The sequence below is a fragment of the Talpa europaea genome (assembly GCF_964194135.1).
Source record: "Talpa europaea genome assembly, chromosome: 15".
Classification (NCBI taxonomy): Eukaryota; Metazoa; Chordata; class Mammalia; order Eulipotyphla; family Talpidae; genus Talpa; species Talpa europaea.
The window spans coordinates 2,965,817-2,979,654 of NC_140083.1; the positions used below are offsets into that span (position 1 = coordinate 2,965,817).

The 13,838-nt window shown below is 54.7% G+C and overlaps 1 protein-coding gene across 2 annotated transcripts in view; it reads left to right on the forward strand.

Annotated features, from left to right (window-relative positions):
- Window positions 1-2,222: 2,222 nt before the first annotated feature.
- TCF20 (transcription factor 20) overlaps window positions 2,223-13,838 on the forward strand; it is a gene marked incomplete at both ends in the record, with an annotated part of 37,492 nt that continues 25,876 nt past the window's right edge. For both annotated transcript variants that reach the window (XM_084255770.1, XM_084255769.1), the window contains one exon: window positions 2,223-7,859. In XM_084255770.1, coding sequence (XP_084111896.1) covers window positions 2,223-7,859 — 5,637 coding nt within the window. The remainder of the gene's footprint in view (window positions 7,860-13,838) is intronic.

Sequence of the window (13,838 nt, forward strand, 5' to 3'; positions counted from 1 at the left end):
ATGAGAGAAGGGGCACGCCTCACAGCGCTGGGGGTGGCCACCGCTCTCGAGCTTGGCCTCTGGCGGGCAGTGGCAGCCGTCTGCTCAGAGGCCCTGGGGTGGAGCGCTGGGCGTGGCTGAGCGGGCCCTGCTGCCCGGGCGCCGTGACGCAGGCTGGGGGCGCTGGGCGGAGACCCAGGCTGCTGCCGAGTGGGCGCTGCACCTGCCCTGTGGAGCCGAGACCTGCAGGGCAGGAGGAGGTTTCCTTCAGGTGCTCAGATGCTGGGGAGACTTTGGGTCAGCTGATTCCATAATCACACTTCACGTCACAGTAGTAGCCCATGTCTTTAGTTAAGATATTTCTGGAAGAAATGGGTCTTCAGGTTTGGAGTTCCCTTCAGCAGTGGCCCATGTTGCCTCCCTGAAGTCTCCTAGTGCTCTCAGGTGAACTTTGTAGGGTATTTTCCCCTTGAAACTGGTCCTGCAGAAATTTGCAGGCAGGCCCTGGAGCGTGTTCCAGCGCCGCTGTGGGTCGGTCATACTGTTTCCTCTTCCGCAGCCCCGTCATCCGTGCACCGTGCTCCCACCCCTGAATGCGGCTAGCCTACTTCTCGAAGGCCTAGTTCCTTTCCCACTTACTGATTCCCAGAATGTCTGCCGTCTTGTCCTCGGCATATCAGTGACCGAGACCCGCAGCAAGGAGCCGCTGTGCCCGCAGGGCGTTGGCCCCGAGCAGGAGATGCCGGCACACAGGTAGCATGTCCGTCTGTTGGGAGTGAGGGCTGAGGAGGAAGCCAAACAGGCGAGGGAGAGCGGGAGAGCCCAGCAGGGGCAGAGCTAGTGGGATTTGGAGGCTGGCCGGGAAGAACTTGCCGTGGGGGACAGTCTGCCCAGAGGCGGAGAAGGAAGGAAGGAAAGGGGCGAGCGTGTGGCCCTGGGGAAGGGCGTCGCACAGTTCGTGAGGTCCCTCTAAGTGCTCTGGCCACCCGGAAGACGGGGCCAGGGCAGGCAGGCAATGGGAGGTCAGAGGTAATGATGGGGAGCCACGGCAGAGCAAGGAACCCCAGCTTAACTCTTAAGGAACCACGGACTTTCCTGCTGGCAGCCCTGTTTTCAGGTACCCCTGAGGGGACAAGAACCCAGCTTCGTAAACTGTGGGCACCTTCGTTCGTGACTCCGCGCGTCATCTGCGACCCTGGCTTCTTTCAGAAGCACTTGATTATTCTACAGTGTGTGGGTGTAGTTTGGCCTGGTTGTGTTCGCTGCTGACTCTGAGGAGGAGACGGGCCCGAGCAAGACTTTGGCGAAGGGGGAAAACCCAGCCCTCGGTCGTTCCAGGAGCGCTGCGCTCCAGACTGCACGGGAAGGGCAGGAGCGCTGGGCTTGGCCGAGTCCTCCCCGCCTCCTGGTCACTTCCTGTGCCGTCCTCTCTGCTGTTCCCTCCCCTCCTCCAGAGGAAGGGCCGGTGCCAGCTTTGTGAGTATTAGGTTGGCAAATAAAAGGCCTTGGGGTTAGCAGTGCCGGAACACAACGCCGACCAGAACCTGAAGAACAGTCGCTGCTGTTCTGACTTGGGCCGCCCCGCCCTTCGTGCCTGAGCGGGTGCCGGGGTGCAGTTGGGGGCTGCAGGAGGCCCATCCTGAGTCCGGGCATCACCACAGCTAGTGGAACCTGCGCTGGGGTCAGAGTTGAGCATCTTGGGGTGGTGATGACAGCCACCCTCCACCATGCGCCCCAGACTTCAGGGGCTGCTTTGTCCCTGGGCCAGTTCTGTGTCAGGAGGGGTGGCGGCGGGCGGCCTCACCGGTGACCAGTGCGACAGGAAGGAGCACCTTTCTCCCCTGCCATAACTGGGAAATGTTGTAAATTGTTGCTTTTATATTAACAGTAAAAACACAACCCCACATTTTAACCCAAATGAATTTTGGGGACTCATTCATCTAGTAATGAGGTTTTCACTGTTCTGCACTTGTATTTGCCCAGAGTGTGCGTCATATTCCCGTAGACGCCTGCCTCGCTCTTCAGGCTATTTCTCTGCTGCTTTGCAGCTTTGGAAGTGGGTCAGAAATAAAAGGCAAGGAAGCAGACCAGTCAGCTTCATCTGGGCATCTGAACCACAGTGTCCTCTCCGGCATCTGGGCTTGACGTTATTTGTGCTGCAGAGACGCGTGTCTAATAATTTTCCTTCTCCTTCTCTTGGTTTCCAGGAGGGCTGCTGGCCTGCTGCTGTGCTGCTGAACAGTATGCAGTCCTTCCGCGAGCAAAGCAGTTACCACGGAAACCAGCAGAGCTACCCGCAGGAGGTGCACGGCTCGTCCCGGATCGAGGAGTTCAGCCCTCGTCAGGCCCAGATGTTCCAGAATTTTGGGGGTGCAGGTGGCGGCAGTGGCAGCAGCAGTGGTGGGGGACGACGAGGCACAGCGGCTGCTGCAGCGGCGATGGCTAGCGAGACCTCTGGCCATCAGGGCTACCAGGGTTTCAGGAAAGAGGCCGGGGACTTCTACTACATGGCAGGCAACAAAGACCCAGTGGCGACAGGAACCCCGCAGCCGCCTCAGAGGAGGCCTTCTGGGCCTGTGCAGAGCTATGGACCCCCCCAGGGGAGCAGCTTCGGCAATCAGTACGGGAGCGAGGGGCATGTGGGCCAGTTTCAAGCACAGCACTCCACCCTGGGGGGGGTGTCTCACTATCAGCAGGACTACGCGGGGCCTTTCTCCCCAGGGAGCTCGCAGTACCAGCAGCAGCCTTCCAGCCAGCAGCAGCAGCAGGTGCAGCAGCTGAGGCAGCAGCTCTACCAGTCCCACCAGCCCCTGCCGCAGAGTACCGGCCAGCCGGGATCCAGCTCATCCCACCTGCAGTCGATGCAGCGGCCCTCAACCCTGCCCTCCTCTGCCTCCGGTTACCAGTTAAGAGTGGGTCAGTTTGGCCAGCACTACCAGTCTTCTGCCGCGTCCTCCTCCTCCTCCTCCTTCCCCTCGCCGCAGCGCTTCAGCCAGTCGGGACAGAGCTACGACGGCAGTTACAGCGTGAATGCTGGGTCCCAGTACGAAGGCCACAACGTGGGTTCTAATGCACAGGCTTACGGAACACAGTCGAATTACAGCTATCAGCCTCAATCCATGAAAAATTTTGAACAGGCAAAGATTCCACAAGGGACCCAGCAGGGGGGGCAGCAGCCCCCGCAGCCACAGCCCCCGCAGCACACCATGCAGTACCCCAGTGCTGCCCCCAAACTGCCCCTGCAGAGCCAGGTGGGGCAGTACAGCCAGCCTGAGGCGCCCGTGCGCTCCCCCATGCAGTTCCACCAGAACTTCAGCCCCATTTCCAACCCCTCCCCAGCTGCCTCTGTAGTTCAGTCTCCAAGCTGCAGCTCCACCCCGTCTCCTCTTATGCAGAGTGGGGAGAACCTCCAGTGTGGGCAAGGCAGTGTGCCCATGGGTTCCAGAAACAGGATTTTACAGTTGATGCCTCAGCTCAGCCCAACCCCCTCGCTGATGCCCAGTCCCAATTCTCATGCAGCCGGCTTCAAAGGGTTTGGACTGGAAGGGGTGCCCGAGAAGCGCCTGACAGACCCTGGCTTGAGCAGTCTGAGTGCCCTGAGTACGCAGGTGGCCAATCTCCCCAACACTGTCCAGCACATGCTGCTCTCTGACGCCCTGACCCCTCAGAAGAAGACCTCCAAGAGGCCCTCCTCATCCTCTAAGAAAGCAGACAGCTGCACCAACTCTGAAGGCTCCTCACAGCCAGAAGAACAGCTCAAGTCCCCACTGGCAGAGTCGCTGGATGGAGGCTGTTCCAGCAGCTCCGAGGACCAGGGCGAGCGGGTAAGGCAGCTGAGCGGCCAGAGCACCAGCTCTGACACCACCTACAAGGGGGGCACCTCCGAGAAGGCCAGCTCCTCCCCTGCACAGGGTGCTCAGAACGAAGCCCCCCGGCTCAGCGCTAGCCCTGCAGCCAGAGACGAGGCCGCCTCGCCAGGTGCTAAGGACGTGGCCTTGTCATCCGAGGGCAACCCAAAAGTCAACGAGAAGACGGTTGGGGTGATTGTCTCCCGGGAAGCCATGACAAGCCGGGTAGAAAAGCCTGGTGGGCAGGAGAAGGGCTCCCAAGAGGATGACCCTGCAGCCACTCAGAGGCCGCCCAGCACCGGCGGGGCAAAGGAGAGCAGTCACGTGTCACTTCCTCAGCCAGAGCCTCCAGGAGGAGGGAGCAAAGGAAACAAGAACGGAGACAGCAGCTCCAATCACAATGGAGAGGGCAGCGGCCAGAGCGGGCACCCTGCCGTGGGCCCCGGTTTTATAGGCAGAACTGAGCAGAGCAAGTCTCCCGGGAGCCTGCGTTATAGCTACAAAGATAGTTTTGGGTCAGCCGTGCCGCGGAACGTCAGTGGCTTTCCTCAGTATCCTACAGGGCAAGAGAAAGGAGACTTCACTGCCCACGGGGAGCGAAAGGGTAGAAATGAGAAGTTTCCCAGCCTCCTCCAGGAGGTGCTGCAGGGCTACCACCACCACCCAGACAGGAGGTACTCCAGGAGCACTCAGGAGCATCAGGGCATGGCTGGGGGCCTGGAGGGAGCCACCAGGCCTAACGTCCTAGTCAGTCAAACTAATGAATTAGCTAGCAGGGGCCTTTTGAACAAAAGCATTGGGTCCCTGCTGGAAAACCCCCACTGGGGCCCCTGGGAAAGGAAATCCGGCAGCACAGTTCCTGAAATGAAACAGATCAATTTGGCTGACTACCCAATTCCCAGGAAGTTTGAAATAGAGCCACAGTCCTCAGCCCACGAGACTGGGGGCCCCCTCTCCGAGAGAAGGTCAGTGATCTGCGACATTTCCCCCCTGAGGCAGATTGTCAGAGACCCAGGCGCTCACTCGCTGGGGCACTTGGGTGCCGACGCCAGACTTGGAAGGAACGAGCGTCTCAACCCCAGTCTGAGCCAGTCGGTCATTCTTCCCGGTGGGTTGGTGTCCATGGAAACCAAGTTGAAGTCCCAGAGCGGGCAGATAAAGGAGGAAGACTTCGAACAGTCCAAACCCCAGGCCAGTTTCAACAACAAGAAGTCCGGCGACCACTGCCATCCTGCCAGCATCAAGCATGAGTCTTACCGGGGCAACGCCAGCCCTGGGGCCGCGGCCCACGAGGCCCTCTCAGACTGTGGCCCGCAGGACGGCCGGCCCGCGCCCATGCGGCGCATCCCTGGCAGAGTCGGTGGTCGGGAGGGCATGAGGGGCCGATCCCCTTCTCAGTATCACGACTTTTCAGAAAAACTGAAGATGTCTCCTGGGCGGAGCAGAGGCCCAGGGGGAGACCCTCACCACATGAACCCGCACATGACCTTTTCGGAGAGGGCCAACAGGAGCGCGCTGCACGCCCCCTTTGCTCCCAACTCGGAAAGCCTGGCCTCTGCTTATCACAGCAACACGCGGGCTCATGCTTATGGGGACCCCGGCGCGGGCTTGAACTCCCAGCTCCATTACAAGAGACAGATGTACCAGCAGCAGCAGGAGGAGTACAAGGACTGGGGCAGCAGCTCTGCTCAGGGAGTAATCGCTGCCGCGCAGCACAGGCAGGAGGGGCCGCGCAAGAGCCCCAGGCAGCAGCAGTTTCTGGATAGAGTACGGAGCCCTCTGAAGAATGACAAAGATGGGATGATGTACGGCCCGCCCATGGGGACTTACCACGACCCCAGCGGCCAGGAAGGCGGCCGCTGCCTCATGTCCAGCGACGGTCTCTCTAACAAGGGCCTCGAACTGAAGCATGGCGCCCAGAAGCTGCAGCAGGAGTCCTGTTGGGACCTTTCTCGACAGACTTCTCCAGCCAAAAGCGGTGGGCCCGTGGGAATGTCCAACCAGAAGAGGTACGGGCCCCCCCACGAGGCCGACGGGCATGGGCTGGCCGAGTCTTCTTCGCAGACCTCCAAGCCCAGTAACGTCATGCTGAGGCTTCCGGGGCAAGAGGATCATTCCTCTCAAAACCCCCTCATCATGAGGCGGCGAGTCCGATCTTTCATCTCTCCCATCCCCAGTAAGAGACAGTCCCAAGAGGTGAAGAACAGTAACGCTGACGACAGAGGGCGCCTGCTCCACCCTTCGAAAGAAAGCGCCGACAAATCGTTCAATTCCTATGCCCACCTCGCCCACGGTCAGGATATCAAGTCTGTCCCTAAGAGGGAGGCTGCCAAGGACCTCCCGAGCCCGGACAGCAGGAACTGCCCTGCTGTCACCCTCACGAGTCCTGCTAAGACCAAAATCCTGCCCCCCCGGAAAGGCCGGGGGCTGAAGCTGGAAGCTATCGTTCAGAAGATCACGTCTCCGAACATCAGGAGGAGCGCCGCCCCCAACAGCGCAGAGGCCGGGGGGGACACCGTCACGCTCGATGACATTCTGTCTCTGAAAAGCGGCCCTCCCGATGGCGGGAGCGTCGCAGCCCAGGATGTGGACCTAGAGAAGAGAAAGGGTGAGGTGGTGTCTGACCTGGCCGGGCCGGCGAACCAGGAGCTGAACGCAGAGAAGCCCCTCGCCAGGTCTTCCGAGGAGTGGCGCGGCAGCGGGGACGACAAGGTCAAGACCGAGGCACACTCAGAAACGGTTACTGCCGGGAAGGAACCCCCCGGTGCCACGACGTCCGCAACCTCACAGAAGCCCGGGAGTAACCAAGGGAGACCAGATGGTTCCCTGGGGGGGGCAGCACCTTTAATCTTCCCTGACTCAAAGAATGTACCTCCGGTGGGCGTCCTGGCCACGGAGGCCAACCCCAAAGCCGAAGAGAAAGAGAGCGATACCGTGACGATTTCCCCCAAACAAGAGGGTTTCCCCCCAAAGGGATATTTCCCATCAGGAAAGAAGAAGGGGAGACCCATTGGTAGTGTGAATAAGCAAAAGAAACAACAGCAGCCACCGCCACCGCCTCCTCAGCCCCCTCAGATTCCAGAAGGTTCTGCAGATGGAGAGCCAAAGCCAAAAAAGCAGAGGCAAAGGAGGGAGAGAAGGAAGCCTGGGGCACAGCCCAGGAAGCGGAAAGCCAAGCAGGCCGTTCCCATCGTCGAGCCGCAGGAACCTGAGATCAAGCTGAAGTACGCCACCCAGCCACTGGACAAAGCTGACGCCAAGAACAAGTCTTTTTTCCCTTATATCCACGTAGTAAATAAGTGTGAACTTGGAGCCGTTTGTACAATCATCAATGCTGAAGAAGAAGAACAGACCAAATTGGTGAGGGGCCGGAAGGGTCAGAGGTCACTGACCCCTCCGCCCAGCAGCACTGAAAGCAAGGCGCTTCCCGCCTCGTCCTTTATGCTGCAGGGACCTGTGGTGACAGAGTCGTCTGTGATGGGGCACCTGGTCTGCTGTCTCTGTGGCAAGTGGGCCAGTTACCGGAACATGGGCGACCTCTTTGGACCCTTTTATCCCCAAGATTATGCAGCCACTCTCCCGAAGAATCCACCTCCCAAGAGGGCCACGGAGATGCAGAGCAAAGTGAAGGTCCGGCACAAAAGCGCTTCCAATGGCTCCAAGACGGACACTGAGGAGGAGGAGGAGCAGCAGCAGCAGAAGGAGCAGCGGAGCCTGGCTGCTCACCCCAGGTTTAAGCGGCGACACCGCTCGGACGACTGTGGTGGGGGCCCTCGGTCCCTGTCCAGGGGGCTCCCTTGCAAAAAAGCCACCGCGGAGGGAAACAGCGACAAGACTGCTCTGGACTCCAAGGCCGCCGTGCCCACCGCTCCGGAAGGTGGCCCCGAGCTGGAGTTACAAATCCCTGAACTACCTCTTGACAGCAACGAATTTTGGGTCCACGAGGGCTGTATTCTCTGGGCCAATGGAATCTACCTGGTCTGTGGCAGGCTCTACGGCCTGCAGGAAGCGCTGGAAATAGCCAGAGAGATGGTGAGTACGAGAAGTCCGTTACCGGCTTATTCTCTCGTTACCTCGTTTTGGTTCCATGTTTTCCACCTTTCATTACTTGTAGCCTTGCTTTTTATTTGTGCGTATCTCATGCTGAGTCCTCCAAATTAAAGCCTCTGTAGACCCAAATGATGGACAGAAAATCAAGTAATTTGCAAAATGTGTTTAACTTATTTTTATCAAATGTTACATGTGGGCGCTAGCTAGCATGAAGGCAGAGGTGCCGGCCCCTCCCCACCACCTGATTCCTCATTCCCCTGCTAAATAATTTCCTCGTACTGAGTGATAAGCTTTCGTTGCTGTTTGTGTTATTTCGCAATCCTTTCAATTTTCCACCATTCACTGCTTGTACTATTTATGAAGTGTGCTGTGTTGTATTTCTCCTGAAAGTTTTCATCTGTAGAATTACAAGTTCATGGTTTTATTTTCTTGGACCACGTCTTTCTAATCCAGGCTTATCCATCAGGATATTTATTTATTTATTTATACAAGAACCGGGGTACAGGCCAGATGTGGGGGGGTGAGAGGATTCACCAGAGACAGAGTGGGGAAGAGAACAGGCAGACTGACGAAATACACTGCTGAGGGGAGCAGCAGGTGAGGCAGGAGAGGTCTGTCTCGCCATGTGGGACCCTCGCCGGTGGCTGGGAATCAAACTGGCGCTGCAGAGGCTGTGGACACCTTCACGGCACTGCACTCAACCACCTGCGCCACCAGGGGAGGCCCAGGATATTTGTTTCTTTATGTCTGTTTCCTGACTGTTACCCTGGGGCTTTCGTCATAGACGACATCATTTACTTCCTCTGTTGAATCCTTTTCTCCTGGATCCTGTAAACCTTCCCCTTCTTCATATGAGCCCTCATTTAATGGAATGTGTCATTCTTAGTCATCTCTGGCATAAAGGTGCATGGGAGGTAAACAGATTGAGATCACATATATCTGAACATGTTTAGTTGAGTCCTGGGACGGGTATAGGATTCTAGATCTGAAATAATTTCATCTAGTGTTTACTCCTGGCTTGTCTTCTACCTTCCAATGTTACATTAGAGAGGACTGGAACTGTTCTGATTTCAGTCCTTAGTATGTGTCCTGTCTCTCTTCTGGCAGATTGGAGGGTCTTCTCATTTTCTCTGGGATTCTGAAATCTCAAAATGGTAGGCCCGATGGTAAGGTCTCTCCATTCATTGTGCTAGCCCCGCTGAGCTCTCGCCATCTGTAAACTCATGTCTTTCAGTTCAGGAAGTTTGTCATGTGTTGTTTCTTCTTTGATACTCTGTTTTCTCTGTTCTCTCTTGGAATTTCAGGAGGTATTCTACCTCCTGGGTTGATCCTGTGGCTTTATATTTTTGGCTCAGTTCTGTGTTCTACTTCTCTGCCTTTTTGTTCTTATTTCTCCAGCTTTCTTTGATGTTATTGTCTAACCTTCTTCTACTGATATTTTAAGAGCTTCTTCTTTTCTGAATGTCTGAGGGGAGAAAGTTGCCTGGTTGAATTGGGTTGAATTAGGGATCTACTCCTTATAAATTTGGAGCTATTGCCCTGGTTTCTGCCTACACACCCCCTCCCTCCCGACACACACATACACCATTTCTATGCCTTCCCAGACTATGCCTCAGGTGGTTGGCTTTCTGGTGGCTTCTCCACTATACACATTTCCCTCTGCTTCCTTTCATTTGGCTGAGTCACTTACTCTCTCTATTCAACTTCCACCTTCCAGAATTTGGACACTTCTTGTGTGTTTTCTGCTCTCCTATTCATCGTGTCCTCATGAATCAGCCATAATAATAGTACTGGACAGTACTTTATACTGTCCTCCCCCTCCCCCCAAAGCACTGTTGTATTTTCCCCAGAATTTGCAACAGTATCTAGCAGAAGAAAGCACTCATGAACTATAGTCAAACATACAATGTGACATATTTTTGAAACTAGAAACATTTTTTTTTTAAAAGATTTATTTATACAAGAACTGGGGTACAGGCCAGATGTGTGGGAGGGTGAGAGGATTCACCAGACACGGAGCGGGGAGCAGAACAGGCAGACTGACGAAATACACTGCTGAGGGGAGCAGCGGGCGCAACAGGAGAGGTCTGCGTGCCATGTGGGACCCTCTCCGGCTGGCCGGGATGGAACCAGGCGCTGCAGAGGCTGCGGACAGCTTCAAGGCGCAGCGCTTAACCTCCTGTGCCACCAGGGGTGGCCCATAAAACTAGAAACATTCTAATTCAGCCTCACAAGAACTTGCTCTTCTCTCTAAGACCCACCCCCCCTACACATACTCTTTTTTTCTCCTTTCCCTTTCTCCTTCATCAACACTATTCCCAGACCAAGTTTGAGGTCTGTTTACTTTTTAGATACAATGACATTTAAAATGCAAGCTCTAAAGGGACAAAGCCCGTAAGGCCTTAAAGTACAAAATTCTTTAAATAGCCCTGATCACTCAGTAATCCATTAATCATCATCTTACCCCCGTGGATGATCTGCTCACCACCTTTCCTCTGAAAGTTATGGTTCTTAGTGGGTTAGTTCGTTTTTGTTTGTTACTTTCATGTATGCCCCTGTCAGCTTGCCAGTGTTTCAACATAAAGTGTCATTAACGTCTCAGTATAATTTTAATGTGTGAACTTTTGAACATTCTGTAGCAATAATTGGTAACCAGCAGCTATGGTCACTTCTACCCAACAGATCCTAGAGCTTGTGTCTCAGTCCAAACCTAGTTCATAGAAGTAGAAGCCCCTGAGTCACAGCTCCCTCCTTCCCCAAGCGGCTGGTGAACAGCGGGGCTGCCTTTTCAACTCATCAGGAATGCATGTCTTCAGAAAGTGACAATGTGGTCTACTACTTGTCAGCTCTACCCCAAAATAAAATCTGGAATGTTATAATTGGAACAAATACACAGTGTGATAAATCGGTCTTTCTCTAACCCATCCCCCAGAGCTTTACCCAACTAAATGGCTAAAATAACATGAAGCACTTTAGGTAGAGAACGTTGAACGTAGTTTTGTTTTTTAGTTACTAGTTGAAGCATCAACTGTTTTAAAAGTACTTCAGGTTAACTATGTTCAAAGGGACAGAAAAATTGGAATGTTTCATTTAAAGGTGAAAGGTATAAAAAGCAGGTGATTTCACCCCTGCGCTTCCTGTCCAGTAGAGGCCCTAAGCGTAGATTTTTGGGCTTTACAGCAGCTTCATCTGGGCTGTGGATTCCACCAACTCCTTTAATAACAGCTTTCAGAATACAGTTGACTAGTCTTTAAATACAGTTCCTACTGTAACTGTAAGGTTATTTCATTGTACGGACAGTCCTGACTTAAGATGGTTCCACTTACAATTTTTTGACCTTATGACGGTGTGGAAGCGGTGTGCACGCAGTGGAAACCGCACTTTACACTTGGAGTTCTGCTCTCTTCCAACATGGGGGGCGGCGGTCGCTCTTCCGAGGCGGGGCAGTGGCCCAGAGCAGCAGCTCCTGGCCAGAATGAGGTCACGAGGGCTACCTCCTTTCTGCCAGCTGCTCTGCAGCCCCCTCAGGAGAGAGGGAAATTGAGGGCCCTGCTGCTGTGCTGCTGTCACACGCAGTTCACTGGCGTGCAGCGCTCGGTGTGCATTTGCACCGTTGCACTGACAGTCGTTCTGTTTTCACGGTTGGCATCGGGTTCAGGAATTATGTGGGCTACTCACTGCTTTTTCACAGAATAGGCTGTGTGAGATGATTTTTCCCAGCCACATAGGCTAAGGGGTTCGGAGCACATCGAAGGCAGCTCTGGCTAGGTATGCTGTCGATGGGGTGGCTGGATTAAATGTATTTTTGATTTCGGGTATTTTCAACCTCAGCTGAGTCGATGGATGTCAGGAGTCAAGGAGGGTCAGTTTTGTTCTGACTGTGCCAGAGCCCTTTAAAAAAGACTAACCTGGGGCCTCCCCGGTGGCGCAGCGGTTGAGCGCTGGGTTGCGAAGCTGCCGGCGACCTCTGCGGCGCCGGTTCGATCCCCGGCTGCTCCCCGGCCACCAGAGGAGGGTCCCACATGGCGCGCAGACCTCTCCTGCCGCCCGCTGCTCCCCTCAGCAGTGTACTTCGGTCCTTCTGTCTGCTCTGCTCCCCGCTCTGGCTCTGGTGAATTCTCTTACCCTCCCGCGCTTCTGACTGTACCCAGTGCATGTATAAACAAAAAAACAAAAACAAAATAAAGAAAGAAAACATGCCTCTATAAAAAAATAAAAATAAAAAAAAAGTTAAAAAAAAATAAAAAATAAAAAAGACTAACCTGGGCCTCCCTGGTGGTGCAGGGGTTAAAGTCTCAGCGCTATCAAGCTATCACCAGCCACTGCTGCAAGAGTTTGAGCCCCAGCCAGGGAGCTACATGGCGCAACAGACCTATCCCTCCGCTGCTCCCCTCAGCAGTGTATTTCAGTAGATCTGCTTGTTCTGCTCCCCACTCTGTCTCTGGTGAATCCTCTCACCTCCTGCACCTCTGGCCTACACCCCAGTTCTTATATGCGTAAATAAATAAAAATAAATCTTTAAAAGATAATAAAAATAAGGACTTTCTTATCCCTCAGCTTCAGTCTACTTACTTTACACCCCTCTTTTAAAAATAGGATACTAGCTTTAGATGTGGAGTTTAATTTTTCATACATTAGCACATCTGTCTTATTCTCACAAGCCCCCCAGTGAGATAGGAAGAGAAAAAGCCATCCCCTGACGCTCAGAGCCTTTAGTGACTGACTCGTGCTCAGGTAGTCGAGTCCAAGGATGTTTTGATCTTAAAAACTACTTAAAAAGTTACACTTCTTAGTAAATCAATAAGCTTTGAATTTTTTTTAAATCTCATTTTGTCCACCACGTGCCTGCGGGGATGCTGCCTTGAGGGGTTTGTCCCAGCGAACGTGTCCGCGCGTCCCTCAGAGAGCACGGCCCTCGGAGGAAGGGTGAGGCGCTGGGCAGGGAGAACGAAACTTAGTGATTCCTCTAAGTTATGCTTCTTGGTTCTCTGCGCTGCCTGGTTATTCGCCTCGCTTTTACCCCTTTTCTCCGTGTACTCAGGACAAATTAAAATCACACGAACTTGCCTTTTCTTGAATCTGATAGATGGCGTTGAGCTTGTCGGGGCCGCACCGCGTGCAGGTGGTCTTGGGCCGTGGCCTGTGCCCTCGCCGGGGCGAGGCCGCACGTGTTTCCTTAGAGAGCCAGCCCAGCCCGCGCGGCCAGCGTGCCCGAGCAGTAGAACACGGAGCCCTCGCGCGACGGCAGCTCCTGCCCCGCTGAGTGTCTGTCACACTGCTCCGGAAGTTGCTGGAAACTGGAATGTTCACGCACAGACAGCCTTCCCATCCCCTTCTGAGTGTGGGCCTTGTCCCGGCTCTGCGGAGTCCTCTTCGATTCTCTGCCCTCCGCGTGTTTACCCGGGTGCCCTGACACGCCAGCCGTTGGTGGCCGCCCGCTGGGTGGAGTGACAGGAAACTGCCTCTGTCAGCAGTCGCGCTTTCACCCGTCAGTCACCTTGACACATTCAGGCCTGTGAGTGAGGGCTTCAGGCTGGCTTGGGAGGCAGGGACCTGGGGTGTGCTGGAGCCCCACCCCCAGCTTGCCCTCCTGGCCTGCCTTGCTCCCGTCCCCCGCCCCCCCCCCCCCCGCCCCGCCAGCTCCTGCTTTGTTTTTAAACCCCGTAGTAGATGTTAAAGCTGGTTAATTTTTTTGGATGGGCCACTACATTAAAGACTGTATTTAAGGCTTATTTTTAATATAAGCTTAAACAATGGGTAAAAATTTCCCTGCTGCTTCTGATGGCTAGCATCCTGGATTTACTTTAAATTGTGACAAAAGCACGAGGTGACAGGTGTAAACACATTACTAGAGCGACAGCTCAGCCCAGCTCCCTCTCTGGCTGCCCTTAAAACAAAGGCCTTATCCCTGATGAATCCCACCCCTCTGCTCCCTCCCTGTCCCTGGCACTCCTGTCCCTG